Source organism: Parasteatoda tepidariorum, chromosome 1, assembly GCF_043381705.1.
Source record: "Parasteatoda tepidariorum isolate YZ-2023 chromosome 1, CAS_Ptep_4.0, whole genome shotgun sequence".
Lineage (NCBI taxonomy): Eukaryota > Metazoa > Arthropoda > Arachnida > Araneae > Theridiidae > Parasteatoda > Parasteatoda tepidariorum.
Window position 1 is genome coordinate 72,927,342 of NC_092204.1, and position 26,778 is coordinate 72,954,119.

The following is a 26,778-nucleotide window of genomic DNA, read 5'->3' on the forward strand; positions in this document are numbered from 1 at the left end:
TGATGGCAGTACTGGAACTCTCCTAAATTGGTTAAGATAGCTAGCATTGAATGTTACGCTAGAATGCGCTAAATTCTTTGTTACAAGTTGTACATACTATATGTGACTACATCTTTTTTTTATTATGCCTATATGGACATAAAAATATTTCATTTCCTTGAAAATAGCATGAACAATACAGGCATTTTTCAGTTGGATAGCAATATATCCTAATAATAACGACTTAATTAATCCTGTTAAGATTTAAGGAAACATGTATGCTTAGATATGACATAGAGTTGAGGATATTTCATTCCAATGAAATGACATGAACAATCCAAGCAAATTTTAGCTGGAATAGCAGCATAATCCAATAATAATTGAAATAATCAATTTCCCCAATATTTAGGGTTAATTTAGTTGAGTCTTCAATTTAGTTAGGGTCTAACTGAATATTATTTTAAATTTAATAATAATAATTGTAATTTGCTAGCAATATTTCAATACTTTTATATTAAAACAACTCTCGAAGCTTAAGAGACCTCTTCTATCGCTCAGCACAATTGTCTAAGAGGTGAAGACAGACGGGGAAAGTAAATTACGGTTGTAATTCTAAATACATGATTTTCAATATAATTTTCACAAATTAATTGATAATTTTCTTTTCTTTACTCGGTAATATCCTTCGAAACATGCAAAATACAATGTATTTACCCAATTAGAATCAGTGAAGTATAGTGCCATGTTAATAAAGAATTTCAATCATTTTTTTGGGGGCAAATTTATATCAATACAATTTTGCTATCGGTAATACTAGAAATGTAATTTAGAATGATGTTTTTTTTTAATTTCAAGGCTCTTGAAATTGTGTCTTTGTTTTTGCATAATCTTTCAATTGGTTTCTATCAGCTTAAAGGAAAAAAAACGCATGTTTTTAAAAATCTACAAAAAGTCAAATGTAATAACCTATTTAAAATCCTAAATAAGTATAACTTTACTGTTTTATTGATTCATTCATTTATTTATTTTTTGTACAAGTTTTTAAGGGCTATATTTTCCTACTATAGAAACCTTCATTTTCCAAGATTCTGCGCAGTGGAATGATATTCTATCATCGAAAATTAGTTTAGAACACAAAACTTGGACAAAATGAAAATCAAGCATTTAACCTAAAATACAAGATGGTGGAGGAAGAAGGCTCTTAAATTTTTTATGTAAGTTATTTAATTGCTATTTTTTTAAAAAATAAAATGTAATAAATTGTACAAATGCTCTGTAGCAACAAAAAGAACACAATTGTTTGTATAAAAGAGAGCTTTGAAAACAGTGTGTCTCTATTTTTAAAATTTGTTTTCCGATTAAAAAATCGTGAGAATAATTTTTCAGCATCTCATAGCTATGAGCAGGCAAACGTTACACCAACATGTTGAGACAATTTGCAATGAAACTTAATTTCTTTTACAAATTATTTAATCCCCATTCGTTTAAATCTGCAATATATAATTATAAAGAATACAAAATGTTAGGCATTGATATTTTGAATATTGAAATATTTCAGAAATTTAATAAAAATCGAATACAATTAACATGAACCTCAACACAGTCACAAAATATTGTATTATTTATTTTGTTAATTTTCCGATATCAATGATTCCTCCCTCTTTTTCTTTTCTTTTTAAAATGCATCAAGTCGATTAGAAGTCTATTCATTTTCATATGTGGAGTATTCGCGCGATCAGCAAGTACAGTGAAATTTCGATTATTCGTTGTATTCGCTGGTGCGGCAGTCGATGATAATGCCATACGAGAAAAAAAAGAATTTTTCTTAAGAAATAAATTTAAATATGAATAAACATATAAGAAAAATCGATCAACAGCTATTTATTCCTCAAAATATGCTTCCCCTTTATTTTTCATAGAGCATTTTTAAAAATATTTTGTTGTCACAAAAAAAAAAAAAAAAAAAAAAAAAGAAACGAAAGAAAGCGAATTCTGAATAATTATTCTCTTAGATACTTACTAGCCCGTAAAACCTTAAAATCGTTCAAATTTGCTGCAACGAGGTTGAATCAGATTATTATCGTTCTTCTTAAACTATTCTACCAAATTTAATGCTTTATTAAAGATGCAACAGATTTGCATCATATTATAGTACACGATACCGATATTACGGTTCAATATTGAACCAATTTTTTGAGAGTATGTCGAGATAATCGAAATCCAGGGACGATTGAGAGATTACTGTTTATAATACTAATATTTCCAGTGTTAAAGCACATCATACATTTTTCACTGATTATAAAATTTTTTTAAAGAACTTGAAATAATACAATTGATGACAAATCTAGTATAATTAGATTCAAAACATTATTTTTAAGTCGTGAAGTTTCTTTCTTATTACATAAAGTAACGTAATAACAATGTATTTTATAAGAAAAGGATTTAAAATATATTATTATCAATATGTACAAAATAAAGGATTGGAACTGAGGGTAAAACAGATGCTTACTTATTACAATCATGCATATTGTTAATTAATTCATTATCAATGTTTTAGTATTCCTAATAAACTTGGAGGTTATTTAAGAAATTGTAATCTATCTGTTAGCATGTTCAGGTACTTCAATTTACTAACATATTAATTACATTAGTGAATATATATATGATACATAATTCTAAGTTTTATATAATATTTATATTTCGATATAGTACAAATATTAATATTTTTACAGACTGTGTGTTAGATCATAAACTGAATTATAAAAAAAATATTTACCATTTAAAATTTATTTAATAAAATATTAATTTATTTTTATTTTAACTGCATTATGATAAATTGTTACTTACAATATTTTTTAAGCGAAAAAAATTTATTTAATAAATTCTAAATTATGCCAAACTGTCATTTGAATATAATGTTTTTAAGCATGCTAATTGTAACTTATTAGCCTTGTGAACAGGATTATTGAATTCATTCGCAGTTATAAAACATAAAAGGCTAAGCTCATATTGCTGGAGCTTTTTAATTAATACTAATTTTCTACATAGCTTACGCAACTACAAATCTTCTATGTATTGTATATATATACATACTAATATTGCATCACTTCAATGTTAATCTTATAAAACTTTTGAAAGCACAGGTATACTTTATAGCAATTACCAGAACTTAGCACAAAACTCTCTCTTCTCTGTACTAATTTTAAAAAAAATTAGTGAGATTTATTTGAATTGAGCTTATCGATATTATATTTGCATAATAACTTGTATTTTTTCAATTTTTAAAGAATATTGTTTCTTGAAATAGCGTTAATGATATTTTAAATTTTCTTTTTATCCCGGTTACTTAAAAGTACTGAGCACTATTATTATTTGATACATTATATGACGACCGCATACTTTTAAAGACTTACTTTAAAATAGTTCCTTTACTTGAGCATTCATTGTTTACGTGTATTAGTAACTTAAATAATTTTTGACAAAAACAAATCTTTTTTACGTAATGAAAAAATTTTTAATGAAAGAAAAGCTATTCTTTTTGCTTATGGTATAATTTAAATTGTACCAAGAATGGACTTTTTTGGAAACTTTCGACAAAAGAATTTTTCTTTTAATTTTATAATTGAATCAAGAAAACTTATAAAGCAATTATTATATTTAGAACTTCAAAATTTTAAATTGTAGTTGTTTCGCTGTTTATTTTCTCAAACTGCAATGTTAGAATATTTTACTTAATGTGAAATTTTAAATCTATTTCAAATGTTACGATGCAAGAAAATTTAAAGTATCTGCTGTGAGATTTTTAATATGCAGCTTTCTAATATGATTAAAAAACTGTTTTATACATTTTACGGATTAAACATTCTTGCTTCATTATATTTTTAAATTCTTTTCATATTTATTTAAAAGAGAATTAACTTGTTAACAGAAATACTCTTTCAATCTTCACAAATGAGTCACACTTTTAAAACATGTTAAAACAAAATAATAGAACTAAAATTATGACTCTAATAAAGTTCAAGAAAAAACTAGAGATTCAAAGAATTAAAGAATTATGTCAATTATCGATAAAATATCTAACAAACTGAACACCCAAATTTACTTGGACGTTTATTAATATTTTGTATTTTAAGGATTTTATACTCTTATCCTAAAGATTACACTCCTTAAGTTATCATTAATTCAATTTTATAACTCAAATAAAAATAACAAAATATTTTTTTTAGATTGTGATGTAATGCTTCTCATTCACACTTTACATTTAATAAGATCATTTTGCTATATTTAAGGCAAGTCTTGTAACTCAAGTTAGAAATAAAAATTTTAAATTATTTAGCAATGCTTCGCTTTTTAACTCTACGTTTAAGAAGTTCTTTTATCAATATTTTATAACGAATTTTTCAGGCTTGTAATTCAAATCAAAGGAATAAAACAATATCTTGAATTATATTGTAATTAAATCGACTTTTAAAAAGTTCGTTTAGCATTAGTTTGTAACGAGTTTTTAATTTGTGTATTGCATATGGATTAACTAGTGAAAGTGCAAATAATCGATATTCATAACTTAGAAGGTAAACAATGTGCAAAGAATGAGCAATATTCAGTATGACAGTCACAGTAAATACTCAAAAATATCATTAAAAGGCACATCGTACGTTACGCTTTAAAGGTAAAATTGAAAGACTTTGAAAGCTTACAGAACAAAAATTAGGAAACAACATGATGTTTCAAATAAACACATTTTTAATAGTAGCAGAGCAAATATTATGGAATATATTCAGCTTTATACACATGAATATTTAAAAATATATCTTTAAATGTGCAACAAAATAATTGCACCCAACGTAACTTATAATTATAACAAAATATAATATGTAATCTGAAACTTTGCATGGTTATCAATTGCATTTGTTGTTTTTTTTAGACGAATATACTCTATATAGCACCGCTTAGTAAATATTGTAAATAAATATTATTTTCTCATTTATTTTTAAAAATGAACATCATTGCATCAATGGTTTCCTGAAAGATGGATGTTACAAATCTAAATTTTTCCTGGAACGAAGAACATATATAGATTAGAAATTTTCTGAGCATTTGGTGTATAACTGCAGGCTCTTCTTCCACCATAATATTTAATGAAAGATAAACGAATGATAATTTTGTTAAACCTAACCCTTAAAGCAGAAAATATATACGCACCTCGTCCATTTAAAAAAATTAATAAACTATACTGCAGAAATTATAATAGAACCTAAACGAACATATTAAATTTAATATATTTGCAATGAAGAATAACGATTCAAAATCTGGCAAACATATTTTTATTTACTCCCAAAAATTATCAGTTTATTTACTACCTCCATTAAAATGTTTCACTTACATTTCCGAAAAGTCGCTCAAAAATTTCTTTTGAGTGGTATTATGTAGTAAATATTGTGCTGCCATCTATTTATTAGAGATTAAATTAATCAAAGGACTACGATTAAAAAAAAGTACATTGCAACATCACATTTACACTCTTGATTTTCCAATTATTGAAAATATATCAAACGTAGGATGACTCCTTGTGCTACTTTCACTCATTTACCTGCATTTGATGGCGTTATTCTCAACACCATAAGAGACACGAAAACGAAATTATCAATGTCTTAATTTTCATATTCCCATTATTTATAATAGATTCGTTTTTTTTTTTAAAAATTATTTTTACGTTGTTAACAGATTTCATAAAAATAATATTTACAATCAAAATGAAATATTTTAATGACAACATTTCAAATTTTCCAACATTACTATGTTTTTAAGAACATACAGAAAATAATAACTTCTGTTGTTACTATAACTTTATCTTTCCATTTCAAAAACATCTTTGCAAAAACATAAAAACCATGTTTTGGGGAATTTGAAAATAACAATACTTTATTTTGCTGTATGAGAACTAATGGATTTCAAAAGGCAGTAAGAGAAAGAAAAGACATTTAAAATAACACCAATAATTCTACATAGACTTGTTACCGCGGCAATATTTTGAATAATTTGTAACAGAAACCTTTCTTTCAGGAAACCATTCAGATTATTCGACAAATTTTTTGTTAAAAATTTTATTACTTATTAATTAGTAATGTACATGGAAGTTAGGAGTTACGAAACAAAGTTTGTTTATTTCTAAAGGAAGACAGAAGCCGGATATTAAATCGAAAACTTATGAGCCCAATTTGTTAAAGACCTATCAGACATTTAAAACTATTTAACTTTACACTTTCTTTACACAGTGAAACAAAAAACTTCAACAATAAGTTCTGACGTGCAAAACAAATAAAGGATTTCATTCAAAACATGAGCTTTAATACATATGTATTGTTTGTGTAGCAAAATATAGATTCATTGCTTAAGTTCTGGTATTGCATAAAACTTAGACATTGTGTCTAAACCTATGGATCATCGATGCAACTATAATCGGTTGGATAGATAACTCATTCTCTAGGCACTCGTTATTCGTTTGTTAAGGTTTTAAAGTTCCTTCTTGGATTAATGTGTACATTCGTCGTGTGTATGTGTTTGCTGTAAATATTTATTCCAACCATCTAGCAATTTCGACTTCTAAATACTAGGGCGCGAGAAATATAAAACAGAAATCAAAGCCAAGACTCTTTGTGAGACTTTTGTCTAAGGTCCCGTGTGTTGATCGATGGGATTTTCAACAATGTGTACCTCTTGCTTGTAAGTTGTCGTTGTAATGCTTGCTGGGGTTGATGGCAGTAGATTTGCTTGGTTGTCGTAAGCAATCGAATTTCTGTAAGCTTGAAGTACTTTGAATGCTGTAATAAAAGAAGATTGCAAAAACTGTGTTTAAACTACTTAAGAAAAAATTTCGAATAATAATAACAATAATAAAATCCTTTTCTAACTACAGAGAGAGAATGTTAATTTTTGCAAAAGTTTTACTAACTCGCTTTCGTATTCGTGAGGGTAAAATTTTGCAATCGAAATTTCCAACATTTCTGAGAAACTAGAGCTCTCAAATCTCGACTGGAGCACCATGCTAATGATGATAAATTTTCTAATCATTTCTTTACTTCTACAAGTAGAATTTATCACCAAGTTACAGTTAAATAGAATTTTTCGTCTTGCTAAATTTCGACTACTTTCCGACAAGTTAACAAGTCTAACTAAATTTTAACTGGAGCTCTGCTTCTGATGATAATGGAAGTTAAAAATTATTTCTAAACATTGCAAACAGAATTTACCGCCAATGGAAAGTTCGACCACTTTTTTTTATGTAAAGATCTAGGGAATAAATCGAAAATAAATAAGGAAATCAAAATTTTAAAAACTATGTTTTCAATGTACTGAAAAATGGAAAAAAATGCCTTAACTTAAATCGTATCTTGTACTTTATTTTCCATCCAAACTTCTATCATAACCGAAAATTCTTATTTATTTATTTATTTTTTATTATCCTATTATTTATTTATTTTTTATTTTATCATCTTTGTTAAGACAGTTTGTGCTTTGGGAAAACAGCGAAACTTCAGATAATATTTCATACCAATGTATTATGAATTCCGACTTCAAAATAAATCATCACATAGTATTTTTGAATATTTCTGATTTCCAAATAATCCTGTATATAACTTATAATGAAAATAATCAGTTATTGGATTTTTATAAACAGAGATGGAATTACTGTTCTGGAGACGCATCGCAGTTTAAGGACTTCAGTGTTGGTTCTTTCAGCTCAATTGTTTCGTTCAATGATTGTATTTTATAATTATTTTATAATTACATCTTTCAAATAAAAATAAGTTCTAAAACACTATTAAGCATTTAAGAACAATAATGAATATTTTACTGAAATCTGATCATAAATAATTTTTTTTAAAGCAAAGCGGAGGGAAAAATAGACCATTAAAGATGTTTAGGTTCTATAAAAACATCGTAACTACATTATTTATGCACAATATAAATGTTTTTAGATTAAATTTTGTGGGTGGAGGATTCGATTTCGTAAGAACATTATCATATATGGATTTCAGGGAGAATGTTTTAAATTTCATCGAGTAATTAATTGATTAAAACTTATCCCTTAGTAACTCATAAAGTTATTACATGCAGTTAATTTGTTAACACTTCTAGGATTTTTTTTTAAAATCTCGGTAAAAGGAAGGGGAAAATACCAAACGAAGTCCTAATACAAAATTTAAATTTAAAAACACGTATTTCTAAATACTTGTACGTCGAAATAAGAAAATTTTCATACGTTTTAATCCTGTAAGGGATCAAGGAGGACTTTCGTAAGAATACAATGACACGGCACATTTTTAAACTGTTTTTAAGAGGGATTTTGGTTAATAGAGCTGCTATTACTTCCACGTATATAAAAAGATTTTCTTTTAAGTTGTGTTTTGATACCCAAGAAAAATTCCGGAAGCTTGTAAAATATTTATCTGGAAGCAATATAAAGGAACAATTTATTGTGACTCTGTCAATTAAAAAAAGTGACTTCTCTTCATATTGCCCCTCAAATGTAACAAAAATTGATGTCCAATTGTAAAAATGCTAACCCAGAGGATTATAGTTTTTCTTTCGTTTGTTTTTCATATTGGCATGTGAAATTTCAAATAATTAGTCTAGTATTTTTAAGGGCAGAAATGTATTTTACTCACCAAAGAAATAATTATAAGAATGAATCATTCATTTTTTTTACCATTTATTGTGGTACCCTAAGGGACCTATTTATTATGGTTCTTAATGAAATACATTCTAATAAAAATTATACGTCTATAATGTAACCTTGAAAAACTACTATTTTATGCTATTCTTTAGGTCGAAATGAGTTAGTAATCTTACCATCATTGCTCGTAGATGCAGCAGATGATCGTCTTCGATATTGATTTACAGCTATACAGAAATATAAGATTATTTTAAAATGTATGTTCAATTTACGAAAAGATCAATTGCATCAATTTTAAATTTTAATCAAAATATGGAATAAATAGTTAACTGAACATTAATTGTTTATATTTTAAAACAGCATATTTATTTTAAATAAGCTGATCTCATCTTATATTTTGTGAGGGTCAAATTTGCCTAAACGGATTAAGGTTAATCAAAATGTAAAAATTTAAAAATAAATATTTAAAAAAAATTATAATTTAAGCACTTTATGACTTATAAATGTAAACGTGTTCATGTCCATGCAGAACACAAGAAGGTAAAAATCCTGCAATTTATGGTTTTTTCCAAACGAAAAGTAGTTTTCTTAAAAATGAATCAAACTTCAATAAATTTCATTTACAGAGTTAAAAGAAACAATGATAAAAGGAATTTAAAATTTAGTAAATTCAAGTATTTATAAAAGTTTTATTTTGGGAGTACTTATTTAGAATTTTTTTAAAACAAAGCTGTCTTCTGATGAATTTCAAAATGTTTTAAAAATAATTACCATATCCTAATCCTTGTAAGAACAGATATAAAGCTTCACGGACTTTATTTGGCCGCTCTTCTAGTGGCATACCACAGTCTGATAACTAAAATATACAAATGTATTATATAATGAGTTTTTACATTCTGAAGGCATTAGTATATTAAAATCTTAAATTTGAAAATGCACATTAAATTCAGTTTTGCATTATCTTAAAATTATTTTTTCGTCTTACTTTATGAACTTTACTTTCTATATTGTACTTTTTGTAATCGTAAAGAAAATTTGGATGACTGCATTCGATCGCTTACCAAATTTTTAATAATCTTGAGCGCATAAACGTCAACAAATTATAAATGAAATTGTTCAAAAATATAAAAGGATATAAACATTCAAAGAGATATGGCTGTTTCTAAATAAATATAAAATATTTTTTGACTTGTTTCTAATGAATTATACATTATGAAAAAATTTCGGTTAAAATTACTGTTAAAAGTACCGTTACACATTGTGCCGGTACATTTTATCGTAAAAACCATTTTTTCGGGAACATATAACATATAATGGAGAAAAATAATCGGAACTATCGTAATTTTATTAATAATTACAGTAAAATCATAGAGTCATTCTATTAAAATAAATATTATTGTAAAAATTACGGTATAATATTTTGCGGTAAAAATGGAGTTTACAGTGAAATTTATTTTAAAGATGATTTATTTTAAAGATGATTATTTTAAAGATGATGCCAATACTTTATACCAGTACTTTATACTTCACCCAGAATTTTTTATAGTGCAAATAAACTATATTATGTGGAAGAGAGTGATTAATTTTTGTTATAGGCAGTACATCATTCAAATACTATTCTTAAATCTTCATTAAAACTTTAATATTAATAACCAAGCAGGATGTATATTCACATCTTAGAATGTCACCTTATAACGCTAACACTAAAACTGACAAATAAGACTTGGACAATACAAAATATCTCAAAGACGAAGTATTTTCCTCAAAAAAATTATTCTTCTTTCTTTAGGAATTGGGTATTTGCACTCCAAGAAGAAGATCACAAATACCCACGCGAGTGACCTATGTTGTCAGCTCCAGTTTATCGTTTATAAGCGAAATGGCGGTTTGAGTGGAAATAAGTTTCTCCATATAAGTTAGAATGCTAATTAACGTAAAATTAATTAAATACAGCGCTGTATCTCACATCGAATGTGAACATAATTCTTTCTCGTCTATATCTTTTACTGGTTTTTATCTTTTACTTTTTATTATTTGTTCATATGTTCATTGTAACGGTGATGTACTTTTGTTTTGTGTGCCTGGCAACTTTGATGTATTATTAGTTTGTTTATGCTCAACATGGTTTCATGCCTGTCTTTGAATTAAGTAAGAAGCATAGTGAGAGAATTTAAATCCTTGTGAAAGAATCTCTGCGTAAGAATATAGAATGTGTCACTTAAGAGAATCGATACTTCACGGGCTTGACTTGCTTGAAATAGAATGAAAAGAGCAGTTGCTAACGTAAGCAAATGCCACGTTTCAGCAACCAATCAGAATCCAGATACCCACACTACGTCACTTGCAATTATTCCCTTGTACTACGGAATTTAAATACATACGCAGAAAGATAAATACAAAATATACGAGAGTGACGTAAGGCACATAAAATTTGTTAAGATTTTTAATTGAAACTTTTCTTCACATGGTCAGAGATGTTGTTTGATATGGTTCTATTAGTTAACTTACTTTCATCCATGTTGAATTAGATGGATCCAATCGACCATTCATGGTAACTGTATCTTCAACATGGGGAGAGAAGGCACCGGACATCAATAGGACGTGGCATCTGCAAAATGTTTTTTTGCTTACTTGGGTGAATATTTAACTTCCTATTTATCAGTTATTTACTTTAGAGTAGTTACAACAAAAGAAAATATTATGTATTTAAATATTCTGGTAAAACTAACTTGCCTGAAATTCCTTACACATCTTTTTTTCGCAGGATCTGTTTCCCGAACTATTTGTAAATCAGTTCGTCTGTGAAGAAAAATAAATTTAAATAAATAATTATATGTGAAGTTTTAATTCGAAACAGTTAAAAAATTTTAATGCTTACCGAATAAAAGAATCTATAAAAAGAGACAGGTTATATGGATTTACAGATTTCTTGAAATAATGCCTAAATAACTGAATTAAGTCATAGCTGCGAGTTGGCACTGTCTGCAAAATACAAAAGGAAGATATTTTAAAATTTAACACTTTAAAATTTAAAAAAAGTTAAAAAATTGAATAAAATATTTTTAAGAATATTTTTTTAAATATGTATACTGCAAAATAAAGAGGAAAGATATTCAAAAATTTAACACTTTAAAATCTAAAAACTTAAAACAATGAGGAAAAAAACTTTTAAGAATAATGTTTTTAAATATATATAAAAAAAAGGAACGAGAGTTTCATTTTTTAACTTCCTTAGAGGAAAATTAGTTTGTAAAGGTTAAGAATAATTTTTTCAAAATAGAGAAAAATTTAACGATGTCAAGTGAGTCGATGGTTTTCACTTAAACATTCCAAATTGGAAAACATTGGCTCAAGTTCTCACTCGCATATTTTTGAAGAAAATTAATGATTTGATGTAAATAATTGTAGATAAGTGATATTGTATAGTAAAAATTTTAAACTTTTTAATTAAAGCATGTAGATTTTTACAATACAGTTTTATACATATATTTGTCTATCAAGTACCAACACAAAATTTTCCAATCTATTACACTCAAAATTTGAAAATCAGCGAACTTTAAACATTTTTATCCAATTAGGCACTGATCAGTCTACTGATCTGAAAATTTGCTGATATGCATTATAAACATAGATGCAAATTTCTAGAAACGTTAAGTGAAGGGATATTTAAATCCCATTTTTCATGAAGTGATCCAAAGCGAAAAAAAAAGCGCTTTTATCTGGTGAAGAGATGAAAACTATTTTTTATCGAAAACAACATGTCTTTTAGGTTAGTTTACCTTTCCAAAGTGATGCCACATTAAATATTCTTCTGTTGAAGCGGTCATCCCTGAATTCCTAAGGTACATGGTATTGAGTTTCTGATATCCCCACTCTGTCCACCCTGCTGCGGTTGATGCGCAGTTTACAAGGAAAAGACCATCCACAAATTGTGGATACATCAGCTGTAAAAAATCACAGATCTTAAGAAATTGTTATTTTAAATCAATAGCTTTTAGAGCAATATGACAATCGCAACAGGTGTTCAAAGAATAAATTTTTTATTTAATTATTTGGCAAATTACTACAGTTCATATTCTTTTATTTTCTACCACTCTTATGGTATGATAATAGGATAGATTTTGTCCGTATAAAAATGAGATAGGTATTTAAAGCAAAAACCTCGAATAACTACACATTTTGTTTCAATCCAGTGTCAATTAATTGAATTTTAAGATTTTCGAATCGTTCAAATTTAAAAATGTGTTTTTGGAATGTAGCGATCAGATAAGCCAAAATAATCTATAAAGAATACTTTTAAACTGATCTTAATGGAGTCTTTTCAGGTTATGAAACATATGAAGAAAAACTCTAATTTCTAGTTATGTTCAAATTTCTCGAAAGATGACATTTGCTGCTGAGATAATTTTGTCCCTTATTTCATCCAAAAGCATTATTAATGTTCTACTGTATAAAATTTAGAGTAATTCTTTGTTTTACGAAAATATCTACCAGTTGTCCTATTATTATAAAAAAAGAAAACATGAAATATATTGTCATACTTACTGCAAAGCGACTTAAAATGTTTGCACCAGCTCCAACACCAAAACCAATAAAATGTTTTAAGCTATAAAAAAGTAAAAAAAATAATCAATGCAATATATACAGTAAAAGGGAAATGATAACAAAAAAATGGTTATATATGTTTAAACTAACTATTGAACTACCATTTTTAAAATTCAATGTTTTAATGCAATACACATACATACTTACTTATACTACATACTTATAATATGAACTATATACTATACCCGTAATGTTCCAGAACTGCGAGTATCATTTCAGCTAATGTGTCCAATGTTGGATATGTGAATCTAAAAAAAAAAATTAATAAAAAGATCAGATATGAGCATGGAGTTTTGATTATTTTATTTTAAGCTAAATTTTGACCTGAATTTGTTTTAGAAAATGTCCTCAGAAATGATATCCGTACTCTCTGATAAAGGAACGGAAAGGCACGTATTTGTTTTTGAAGTTGCAAGTTGACATGCCTCACGTTTTAAAAAATTCACACTGACAAAGCCACCATGCTTTGAAAACATTTTAGAGGAAAAAGGTAAAAAGAGAAAAATTGAGTAAATATTTTTCTTTTAGATATTGGCTAAATTATTTCATTATCTATCGTATAAAGAACTGTTTTTCATCGTATTCAATCATAAGGTAGCAAGTGATAAAAACGGATCGAGCTGATTCCGACCTAATAGAAATCTTCATTAAAAGATTGAAAAATAATTAAAAAATTTTCGTTCAAAAACTGTTGAAGCATAATATTTTCTTAGGGTCAGATAAAAAACAACGTATGCTAATTCCCTCGACATGCTTTGCCGAATATAATTTTGAGAAGAAACTCAGCGTATGAACCAATTCATATTTTTTTTTAGAAATTTAAATGGGAAATCATTGCAGTAAAATTCTTTCTCCTGCTAACATTTAAAAAAAAATTATTTACCCTTGTGGCAGCGTTGCTGAATCTTCTTCCTGTCCTGGAGCATTAATGTGATAGACACAGAAGCTCTGCATCAGAACTTTTGTGTCCAGGTGATTAAAAAATGCGAGGAAGTTAGTTACATCTGCAAGAAGAAAAAAGTTAAAATATTTAACAAGAAAGAGTTTAATCTAATCGAAGAAAAAAATAATAAATAATCTAACTAACTTGTTTTACGTTTATTTCGTACCGTAAAATATTAGGGCTCATAGTAACAGACTATTAAAATAAATTTTAATTCGTAAGTTAATTTATGCAAGGTGTCCTTCTTCATTAGAGATGTTTAAAATTGAATAAGATATCACATTATAAGAGTTCTATATAGTAGATATAATATATATTCATGTAATATATTTTGTATAATATATTACTTATATTTATATTAAATATTATTTTACTTATGTTATAAATTATTTTATAATTATGTATAATATATTATTTAGTATAGTTATAATATATAACAGTTATTGAGAAAAGACAAAAAAAATTTATTGAACTCTGAAAAGCTTAAGGTACTTTCTTAAGAACATAGCAAAATAATCTAAACCGAGCCAACAGGCGGGTGAAATCTAAAAACAGTTCTCTTAGCATCTATTCGTAACAAAAAGTGCTTGTTAAAAAAAAATTTTGACAATTTTTTACGTATTTATTTCTAAAAATGTTTGTATATAGTGCCGTCCGGTTTGTACAATCACTGGTTAAAGAAATCAGTAGCTTATTGTCCTCAAATTTCCAGGAACAGAATCATTTGTGTATGATAACGTTTCAATTTTTTGGCTATTAGACTTTTGTTTACCAGATATTGGTGTATCTCTAAATAAGTATTTAGTTAGTACTACATAAATTCGTGTATCTCTAACCTTATTAGCATTAAGTTCAAATTAACATACCTTCAAATTAGATTTATACTTTACAGTTAAACTTCTTAAATTTTTGTAAGTTCACTTTAATATATCCTGCGATATATTCATATTTTAAATGCCATGAAAAACTGAGGACTATCTCATTTCTAATGTGATGTAGACATAACGGATAATGGAATCAGCCGTATGTTAGAATCAACCACGTACCGATGTGATCACAAAAAAACGGTGAGCACTGGTATTTGCTTACCATTATATTCTCACCATTATATTATTACCATATTACCTGCTTACCATTGTGTACTTAAAAGAACCATCAAATGTTTTATAAGATGTAAGATATGCTATACATATTAACTAAATATAGTGAAAAGACTTACGATTCAGGCCAATGTCGTGGTATGTGAATATAGCTGGTTTGTTCTTATCACCATGGACGGCTACAACCATTGTACCTGTGTCTGTCATTATTCGTTCTTCCTATAATAAAACAGTAGCGAAATGTACAAAAAAAAGAGATAAAATGTTCTGCAATATGAAATGCTTGGTAAATAATTACTTCGCTTCACAATTATTCAAGATTAGTTTTTGTCATATGCATATTCTTTCACCATTCTAAACGATTTCCATTGAAACTAGCCATTTCCTATTTCAATTTCTGAATTAATCTCTTATTTATTTATTAAATTTTCTTCGTTTCCTTTTGTGTGCTTTTCGAACAAACAAAGTAACACATCAAAGCAATTTTACAATAAGATTAGATAAAATAGAAAGAAGGCTTTAGATAAGGAAACTTTTAAAAGGTACCCTAAATAATTATATTTGTAAAATTTAAAATAAAATCTATTTATGTTTTTAATTATTTAAGTCACATTATTTAAAAATAGTTTTATAATCATATATTAGTTTTTTTTGTAAATACCAGAAGTATCCTTACTTACCCTTGAAGTAACTAAATTATTTGATGTTTAACCTCAGATAATTTACTTACATTAAAAAGTGAGAAAAACATTCCGAAATTTTTGAATGCATTTAAAGAAAATAATAAAGTGACGGGGAAAATTTTTGTGCATATACAGAAAAAACTCTATTTTAAAAAATTTAAAATATAGCAAAAATTATGTTCAATTACTTTTTGATAAAACTAAAAAAACGAGCTACCCTTAATCACTGTGTGTGAATTTGCTACCATTTTATAATTATTTGCTTGTTGTTTTTATGGGTTGTCAATGGTTAACAAGAAAACTTTTGATTCTTTCACACCTACACTCACAGTGTTACTCAAAAATAACCCATCGACTGAAAAATAATTTAAAGAAAAATGGGAAGGGATAGAAATATTCGACTTGCTGCGATCTATTTAAACCTGATGATGTTCTGAACAGTTTTGAAAATTTTGTCTCCATAGATGTCGCGTTTACTAAAACAAAACGATAATTAATGCATTCGAATAGCAACAGCATCGTTCCATGCTTGCAGAAAATTAATGCCACTGCAAATATTTCAATAGGAATAGTCTGACATACAGCTGAAAGCGTTTTTTATAGTTTTCTAATGCCGTCTATTGAAATGAGAATTTGTTTTTCAAAAAATCTAGTTTTCTAAGCAGTATGAATTAAACCGTTTATTTCTATTTGCTTCTGTTTTCCTTAGTTTTTAAAATTGTAGATCATTTTGGGGACACCCGGAAAGGGAAAAAGTCACACTGTTGAAATTTTCATTCTAAAATTATGTTAAAATAACCTGCAGTAGTCTATCCATCCAGTCAACCGTGAAGTTTACGGAAAAGACTTTTTCACCTTTTCGGATTTGAAACCATTCACAACTAGTACGGTTAAAAAAACCATGAATACAAATCTTGATGGTTTTTAAACCATTTACAACCAGCAATGTTTCAAAAGTATAAAAAAGAAATTTACCTAGAAATTGGCGATAGTTTAGCAGTTTTATGGTGCTGCCATTCATGCGTGAATGAGAGTATCGTATCTAATAGTCCAGGGTCACAAATTGGGTAGTGCAGGACACTGGCAAGTATTCAAGTGTCGAAAGAAATGTTGTGGTATCAGCGCTGGTACAAGATCTTCCTTTCCGTCGGTCATGAGACTGACAGATTAGACCTATCGGCTATAATATGTACGCAATTGCAAGGAACTGAGTGGCTACATTAGAAGGGCTTACTTGGTGAGATAAAGTTTTGGTTGTGTAACCGTATTAGGTGAAAGCAGTTAATAAACGGTTTTTCTCACAGTTAACAGTTTGAATACCATCTTATTTATGATTATTTGACTGTTTTGTTTGAATATGGTAAAATAACAATTAAATAAATTGTTATTTAATAATTTTTTCCGAGAAATTTCTATACATGAACAACCGTGAATTCAAAACCCAACCATTACGGGANTATATATATATATATATAATTAGAAGGGAAAAAAATAATAAATAAATGAATAAATAAATAAAAAAAATGCAATTTTAATTTCTCATTTTTTTTGACGATATCCTTGTGAGTTTCATTCAACTAAGTTTACCGCAACAGCCTGCTTAGTAGTGGAAAAACTTGTCCATTAAACTTTGCAAACAATCTAATTTCCTGCTTTAGGAACACGTACCTAATGGACGTCTGTAATCACAAAAAATTAATTTATTCTGTCAAGTCTTCAAATGAGACAGCCTTAAGAAGACAGATGTTTTGCAAACTTCTTCTTGGTGTTTACAAATACATCTTTTTTTTCTTCCTTCTATTATTTCATTCTGAAACCGATTTTTCCTACATGCACTCTTAACGTATTCTTCTGCTAAGCCCTAAGATTTTTTTTAAGATAGTGAGTATGCTTTGTAGAATTGTAGGCAAAGCCATCCCATCATTTTATCTGAGGTTTTATTTATTAGCTTAAACTTTGGAAGTTTTGCACCAGTGAAGGAAAACGAATATTAACATTAAAAAAAATATAAGAAATATTTTAGAACAAAGATAGCTGGTAAAATTTTAAGTAGGAAATTCAAATTGAGTGTTTCAGATAATGTGCTCTACTTGAAATGCGAGTTTTAAAAAATAAACCCGGCTCAAAATGCACGTTTAAGTAAAACAGACATAGCATTTGAGTCCGTATTTTAAATTATTGTTATGATTATTGGAAATTTAAAAAAATTAACTAGTAAATATTTATTATTCATTGTGTTTTTTTTTCTTCTTTTTTTTCAAGGCGAAGACTATTGCACCGACCTTTCATTGGCACAATACTGGTAATGCTATTTAAACGATCCAAACTCCGGTCAACCGTAACCGCTTAACCAAAAAACATTTAAAAAAAGTATCAGGGAAACGTATGCCGGGAAGGCACTTATCAACCCTAAAATATAAATAAGTCACGTTAACAGAACACACTCTGTGATTGGACGAAATTCGCTTTGGCGCTTCAACAAAAGAAACTTTATTTAATCGGTTTATTGAATTTTTTTACTCTGTTGAAAAAAAGTAAGAGAATTTTCCTATTTATCTTTTTAAGTGTAACGTTGGTTTTGAAAATTTGAGTTCATTGTTTAACTTCGACAAATCACATTTTGAGTTTAGTCTATTTTTTTTTAAATGCTTGCTTTACGCAATGTTTATTCTTTTCAAAAGAGCATTTCAGGGGATGTCCATTTCTTGACATGCCTGTGCTTTGAGTTGTGCCCAAAGTAAAAATTTCATCGACAATCTTCATTACAATTTGTATGATCACAAGGTTATTTTGGCGTCGTTTATAAATTCTGAAACAAGATACAGTTTGATGCTTAACATCAAGTTTATTTTATTCCGTATCTCGTTAATAAAATATACCCCTTACGTAAACTGAGAAAAAAAAATTCAAAAGCTAGCTATAGTTGTGGTTACAAATTTGGTCAATATTAAGTAATTGATTGCTGATATATTAAATGTATGCATCAGCAGAAATACATAAAATTTAGGGATCAAATATAGTTAAATAACAAAAAATTAAAATCTCCCTTTAGATAATACCACAGGAAAGTATTTTCAAAGCCATTAACAAAAAATAAATAAATAAATAAATTGGCAATTACTTTGTATTTTACTTACCGCTGTACAACTGGGATCACTTCTGGACATGCCTCTCATGAGTGGAAACTGTAGGTCTATACTTCGGAGCTCTGTATCCTCCGAAGTCATTTTGTTTGTTATTGCTGCAATAAAAACAAATGTTACTGTACTTAAAAATATTAAAGCTGGGACTAAATACACAGCATTAAATACAAACTTAACAAAATCTCAATATGAAGTTAAAAACCACTTTGGCTAAGGGTTAGAGCGTTCGTCACCCAGTTAGGTAAACCATTGTTGAATCCCAGTGTTGGATGGTTGATACGATGCTTCCGGCTCGCACTGAACACAGTGCTAATAATCCTAAGTAGTAGGCGGATCATGGGTTAAAATCTCCTTCCCGTCGGGCTAACCATGGGTCGTGGTTTTCCTTACCATTTAACGCTACTATGGGTTAGTTCCATCAAAAATCCGCCACAAGTTTTACGTACTTGCAGCATCTATTTGCAAGGAACTCATAATTAGTTCCAAACAATTATAACATCTAAGTTTAAAAAATATTTAGCTAGACTAATGTAACGTGAAATTTCAACAAACATATAAACAGGGTAGCTGTAGCTCAGGGAATAGAGCATTCGTCTCCCAAAGAGGTGATGCATGTTCAAATCCAAGAGTTAGAATTCTGTTCCCGGCTTGCTCCGACTACAGTGCTGACGTAAAATATCCACATGACACATACACAGATTACACATGAGTATTGGAAATCTCAAGTTAAATGCGTTGAAAATTATTATACTGACCAAACTTCATTTGTACGAGTAATTAACAATAATAACTGGTAAATGTGATAAATTCGAAAAGATTAATCAATATAACCCACTAACTTGTTTAAAATTAATAATTCAGCCTGTTTTGTTACATTTCATGAGCAGCATTAAAAGACGCATTTTCCAACAAGATAACTCTCGCCCTCATATTGCTGTTGTAATCTGTCTTGCTCTTCAGTATGTTGACATGTTGCCTTGCCTGGCTAGATCATCAGATCTTTCACCAATCGAGCACATATGGGCCATCATTGGATGACAACTTCAGCGTCATTCACAACCAGCATTAATTATCCCCCAACAGGCATGGAACTCCATCCCACAAAATGACATACGTTTGCATATTTGCATTCAAAATTTTGGCGGTTGCACCGGTTATTAATGTACCAGTATTTCACATTTGAAATGATTTTTCTCTTAATTTCAATCTGTGATCTTGAAACTTTAATCAAATATGTTGCTCAGACAAACGCATTGCCGAAATTTTATTGCTCTACAATAATTTTTCCTTGGTGCTGAGATTTTTTTCCATATTATTTTTCCATGTATAAAGCAGTGGATAAAAAGAAAGGCCATTACAATTTATTTACACAACACACAAAAAGCAAGCTTTAATAAAAAAAAAGTTCCACTAACACAGTCCAAACACAAAAGCTGACAAGAAAATCTATAAATCGAATCAAAAATAAACACGGCAAGAAGCTGTCGACTCTTTTCATTAGAATTCAATACTATCGTTTGTAGTAGCACCTTGAGGCTACCTACATATGTTGCATTGCAAATGCGTAGCAACGGGATTGGTTCTGTTGTATACTTTTAACTCACCAATTTATTGACGCAATTAGATATTTATAGAAATATTTGACTTTATATGTAAGTATATTAGTTTTATTAGGCACATATAAAGATAGAAAGATTAGTTAGGTTTAATAAGTGTACTAATTAGAAATTTCAAATTAATATTAAGCGTGGAAGTACAAAAACGTCATTTAATACTAACGAACCATTGCGGAGGAAGATAAAAGTTAAAATATCAAAATCTGCTTGCTTTTCTAAAGGAATATGAAGGTATTTTTAATAAATGCATTTCAACTTCTTCTGTTTCCTATGGCAATCAAACGGGTTATATATATATATTCTTTTACTTATTCAACAGTTCTATGATAAAAAGTGTTAATATGCTAATAATCTCGATTAAAAATTGTGTTTCAAGCGATTTCGTTTTGAGCTCGATCTTAAATTCCACGATTATTGAGAAGGGTTCGTAAAATCCACTAACTCTTACATGCTCATCACGGTATGTTAGTCTATTAAGATTAAACTTTTACATGACTAAAATTTTTTTTTTTCGTTCGCATATCAATAAAAAATATGATTGTATTTATTATTTACCTGTTGAAAAATATAGCAACCGCACCAACCTGCACCAACACTTTCATTAAAAGCATTATTTATTTTTATTTATTTATGCCCATCTAATGCCCATCCGTGTTAACTTTTCGTTAATTCCGGCATTTACAGGCCAGACTTGTTGCCCACTCTTTCAGGGACACCATATTAGGTGGGCCAACGTTTGCTCCCACAGTAACGACAGATAGTACAGAAAATGAAACAACATCCATGTCTTGTTACTATCCATGCCAAAAAAATTTGGACAAGCAATTTTTAATACAACTTCATTCAAAGTATTAATTAAGAACTAAAAAGAAATATAGCAAATAATAATAATAGTTGAGTTTTACTGATAAATAAATTTAATTGGTATCAAAGCAGTCGTCTTGCAGCTCGGCAAAAACGCTTATTGAAATTTTCAGGAACGGTCCGCAAGTCTTCTACCTTTCATCTATCCCATTCATAAGTGAATGTATGAGTGGTTGTTTTAGAGAGTCAAAACTTTAGAGTATACCGATTGCGTACAAACCAAGTGAACGAATTCACACTGATGTTTTTCTTGCTTAAACAATTCTGAAATAGCAAATCTTTTGCTAGACATCGTTAAAAGTAAAATAAGAAAAATTGGGAAAGAAAAGATATATTCTAAAGTATTTTAAAATTTAAGTGGTGGACAAAAAGAAATAAACACACGAATTAAAAAAGAAATTAGTTAAGTTCTATTTCATAAATGCAATAACTTGGTCCGGGTTTTTTTTCTGACGTGCCTTGTATTAAAAAGGAAGTATTAAGCAAAACTAAGCAAGAATGGAGTAATTACAAAGCATTCTCATTAACTGAAAAGTCATATTATCAAAATAATTAATAACTAACAGCAAGTGCATGCCATTCTACATACTATATTACAACTATGATATACTTCTCCATTAATTATTTTCATGTCTACAGCGACTAAACTTTTAACTGCAAATAAAGGGTAAACTGTTTTCTATAAAATTAAGCATGACTAGGGGAGTGAAAAAAGAATAAGATAACTTTATTTAGAAATTTTTTCTTCTTTTTTTTATTTTTTTTTTTACCTAATTCACATAATTAAATTAGGACTATTTCTGTTTTATCAAATAAAATCGATTTTCTTTTCTTCTTCTCCCTATTGGGCGCCTCTTTCTCGCGTCATGCGGCATCTTGACGATTTTTGCCAAGGCCCTTAATTGGCATTTTACAATACCATTATTTAAATATCTAAATACCGCATCGAGTAATATAATTTTCGAGGCCTGATTCAACCCATTAATGACCAGCAGCGAAAAGTGGACAATATTTGAAAAAACCTTCATGAAAAATTGATTGCTTATACCAATAAGATATTTCTTTCTGTTACTTACAACTTTAGCCTCTAATATACATTGTTTTTTTATTGCAGATTCAAATATGAATATTTAGATTATGAATGCTTTGTGGTTGGCAAAAATATATTTCTGTAAAATAAATCCTTATAATTAAAAACGTGTAAGACCACTTTTCTTTCTTTTTTGATAAAAATTTTTTTGAACTCAAATGATTTTTGAAGTTTTACACTCTTTTAAAAGGATGTCTGACACTAAAGGGTCAAATGTGAATGCGATAAATCACTTATTCTACTGATAAAGACGAAATCAAAAGGGAACCAAAGAGTAATTTCCAAACAATTCGCGAATCACATGGTAACGCAAAATTTCCATTTGTAGTTTTTATCAATGTTATTCCAGCCAAATCAACTATTTTATGTTAAGTCATACACAAAAAGGTAATTTTTTTTTTTACAAAACCCTTTGTGCCACAATTTTTTTATTAAATAAAAATGTCTAGTGTTTCGATCGATTGGAGTTGCCAGGGTATAGAAGCATATAGTGCGACACGCTCCAACTACGAAATCACGTGATCCACAAAATAAAACGAGTGGGCTGAAATCATTAACCACCCAACAAATGTATCAAGGACGATAAAATATTTTCACGGTACTCGCTTCACAACCATTCTCCCGAAAATATGCACGCAATTTGGGAAACAGTTGAAGAGTGTATAAATAAATCTTCAAAAGGCGTTCTGGAATTTCAAAACTTTGAATCACACTATCATAATATCGCATTCATGAATTTGTTTAATGAATTGCGCTTTCAGGATAATTGTCAGAAAGAAGTTTAATGAAGCATGAAGTTTTTGAGAGACGATATGATTTCCCACCTCTGCGATTAGAAATAATAATTTTATTTTTCCACCTACATTAAGTAACTTAGTTGATAAAATAAACTATTTTGGGCATACATAACTGCTTTAACCATAAAGTAATATTTTTTTTTATTTGTGTGAAAAATCTAACCAAATACTAAATATATTTTTATATTTTTGTACTATAAATAGTCTCACTCTCTTTATTAGTCTCTTCCCTTGTATTAAAACAAATTATTTTAAAAAAATCTTGAACTTAAGAAAAAAGAAATTCGAAAAATAGTTTTTAAAAAAAGTAATATCCGTAAAATGAACCAACCTCAAATGATAAGATATTTGCACTATAAAGCGCTAGAAAAACTTTTTCCTCTCAAATGGAATGAAATATTAAAAATTCCAGATTTAAATGTAAAGGGAAATTTAATGGAAATTAGAAAAAGGGAGTTTTACTTAGCTAATTCAAGATCTTTTTACATTTGATAAGAATTTTTATTTTCTCTAGATTAGTTTTATTTCTTTCTGTTTCCAACTAAAACTCAGATTACTTTGAAGATTTTTGTAAGTATAATTTTATTCAAATTATAATTTATAATAATTCTATTTTTTTTAAAAACATTTATAATGACTTTTTGGCTGAGAAAGATGATAGCATAGGATTTTTTTAAGGAATTGAGAGTTGTTTAATAGCCTTTTTTAAATAAAATGTGTTGCGGTATAAAATTATTTTTAAACCAGTTTAAGCTAAAATTTCCAAAATGAAATAGATTAAAATAAGTTCATCGATTAAGCGATGTGATATAAAGCTATTTAAAATCTAAAAATGGTTAAACTAATCTTTCTTTTAACAGAGATAGAAAAATTGTACTTATAAGGGAATAATAGAATGTGTAACTGTAACATTTATCTGGAAATGATGAATAATTGAAATATGAAAATGTACCTTTCATTAAATGGTAAGTTTCCCTTTTTTTTAAATTTAAAAAGAAGTTTACGAGAAAATTGAGTCTAAGGATTTAAAATGATGATTTTAGACATTCAATAATGTATAGTGCATGCGTGTTTAGTTTTACACATTCACATTGGCAAAATTATAACTTAGAAATTAAAAATTTAGTCAAAATATATTTCGATTGCTACGTACCTTACAACTTCTAAAGATGTATAATTATATTAACATGTTTGGGTTTTAAAATATGTGTTCAGCTTTCGAAAATTGTCTTTCCCAGAAAATGTGTCTTTCCTTTTTCTTTTTTTTTTGGAATCAAATAATCTTAATCTGATTTGTTCCACTTTACAATTTCTATTCACTGATGCTATTTTACAATAAGTTATATTTCCTCTGAATAATTTCTGTTTTATTTTTCTTAAATAAATTACGATTTATGATATAACCAGGGCACGAAAAAACTCAGACATTTTACCCGTCCCCGAGGACGGCTTGTCCAACAATGTACCCGTCCTCCTATGAAACTAACCCGTCGCTTCTTAAATAAAAATATAATTTCTCTTATTTATTACAAACATTAATATAAATTGCGCAATGAATTAGTAGTTACTAGGATTACAAATACTAGGATTACATTATACAGTAATAAAAGAAATGCTAGGTTACTAATAGTAACCTAGTATTTCTTTTTATGAAATAATTTAAATGACAAAGGTCAAGTTATCTGGAATATAAATTTATCCGAGGATACAGCGTTTTTTAAATGAATCAAATAATGATGTTTGCCAGTTCCACAATCAAGTCAATGATTTACAGAGGTTTCTGCACAGAAATCTGAAAGGGGTTTTTCATTTAGGTAGATGCTCATATTTGTGTTTATAACGCTACTTGCTTAAGACCAGTACGTAATGTTTTTTTTTTTTTTTTTTTTTTTTTTTTTTTTTTTTTTTTTTTTTTTTTTTTTTTTTTTTGTAAGTTCATTGCTGAGAAGTCCCTTTCAACTGCTGACAACGGATTCGAGACAAACCGCGGACAACGGATTCGAGAAACTCGTTGTCCGCGGGAAATTTTTGACCGCCGAGGAGGACGGGGGACGGGTGGTTTTTCGAGCCCTGGTTATAACTATTTTTTCTTAATAACATAAATGACAATTAATTTCGTTTCTTTACATAGGTTTTTTGTAAGCGTTATTTTTATAAAGTTTTTTCTTATGCGAATAACATTTATGTTATTTCTGGTTTGTTGTTAATGTGTTTTTCAAACTAGTGTCCTAAGATTAATACTTAAGCTGGGACAATTTTAGGGAGAAAAACCTCTTGTAATTGGTACGGGTTTATTGTGAAATAGAATCATTCAAATTTAAGTTCAAATTTTAATTTTTTAATCATTGGTATAAATTTAAAAAAAATGCATTTTATATGTTTCTACTAGTTACAGAATTGAGAAAAATAATACGAAATAAGTCATCCTTTTCAGAGATAAAATGTAGTTTTTTCTGACTAAGAATTATTATTTATTTTTCGCCTACATCAAAGCAAAAGGATAAACTAAAAAGGAGCTAAAAAATATTTTACAAACTTAAAGTTTAATAGGAGAAAGCGTTAAGTAACATTTTTGCGAATTTTATATGAATAAAAAAAAGATATAAAAAAAAAACAGTTTTAAAAACACTAGAAAACGTTTAAACTGAAATGTTAATGAAAATCGTAATATTTGAAGAATTCTTAGGTACAAGGTAATTGAGGTATTTCAACTAAATAGACATTTTATTATTTTAGATTAACTTTATTTCACAGCTTGCATTGAATTTTTACATATTTTGCCTTGATAGTTTCCCAAAAGTTGAGATTGGGATCAGAGATATCTAGCCATGAAAATAGGACAAAGCAGGGAAATTTGGGCTGTCCTGCGTTTTATTTAGGGATTCTGAAAGGGAATTGGTTGCAAGAATATCCCATCCATCATTCAAACGAAAAAATTTATTTGTCAGAAATAAGGAAAGTAAAGCTATTTATTACAAGTGATGCATAAAAATTATTTTGATGTCTTTTTAATAAATATTTCAATTTAACTAGATAAATTCGGTTCTAGAATTTATGAAAAAACAAAAGCTAAGAATAATTCTTTTATTAATACAGATTTTTCAATAGTTTCAACATTTTCCTGCATATTTTTTCAAAAGTTCCACTAAACATAGGCACAGAAACGCTTAAATGTGATTAATGTGATTAATTAAGTTCAAAATAAAGAATAAAACAAAGAAAAATTAAAGACATATGAAAAAAAAAAGGGGGGGGGTAATAATGTATTTTAAAATTTAAGT

General features: G+C 28.1%; 1 protein-coding gene across 1 annotated transcript in view; it reads right to left on the reverse strand.

Moving 5' to 3' along the window:
- Positions 1-4,699: 4,699 nt before the first annotated feature.
- LOC107447985 (protein NDRG3) overlaps positions 4,700-26,778 on the reverse strand; it is a 36,575-nt gene continuing 14,496 nt past the window's right edge. Inside the window, exons 2-13 of the mRNA XM_016063049.3 lie at positions 19,125-19,228; positions 15,424-15,523; positions 14,145-14,265; positions 13,447-13,509; positions 13,202-13,262; positions 12,436-12,600; positions 11,535-11,638; positions 11,390-11,455; positions 11,165-11,264; positions 9,428-9,512; positions 8,833-8,883; positions 4,700-6,800 (exon numbers count right to left, since the gene is read on the reverse strand). Coding sequence (XP_015918535.1) covers positions 6,649-6,800; positions 8,833-8,883; positions 9,428-9,512; positions 11,165-11,264; positions 11,390-11,455; positions 11,535-11,638; positions 12,436-12,600; positions 13,202-13,262; positions 13,447-13,509; positions 14,145-14,265; positions 15,424-15,523; positions 19,125-19,214 — 1,158 coding nt within the window. The 5' untranslated portion in view covers positions 19,215-19,228 and the 3' untranslated portion in view covers positions 4,700-6,648. The remainder of the gene's footprint in view (positions 6,801-8,832; positions 8,884-9,427; positions 9,513-11,164; positions 11,265-11,389; positions 11,456-11,534; positions 11,639-12,435; positions 12,601-13,201; positions 13,263-13,446; positions 13,510-14,144; positions 14,266-15,423; positions 15,524-19,124; positions 19,229-26,778) is intronic.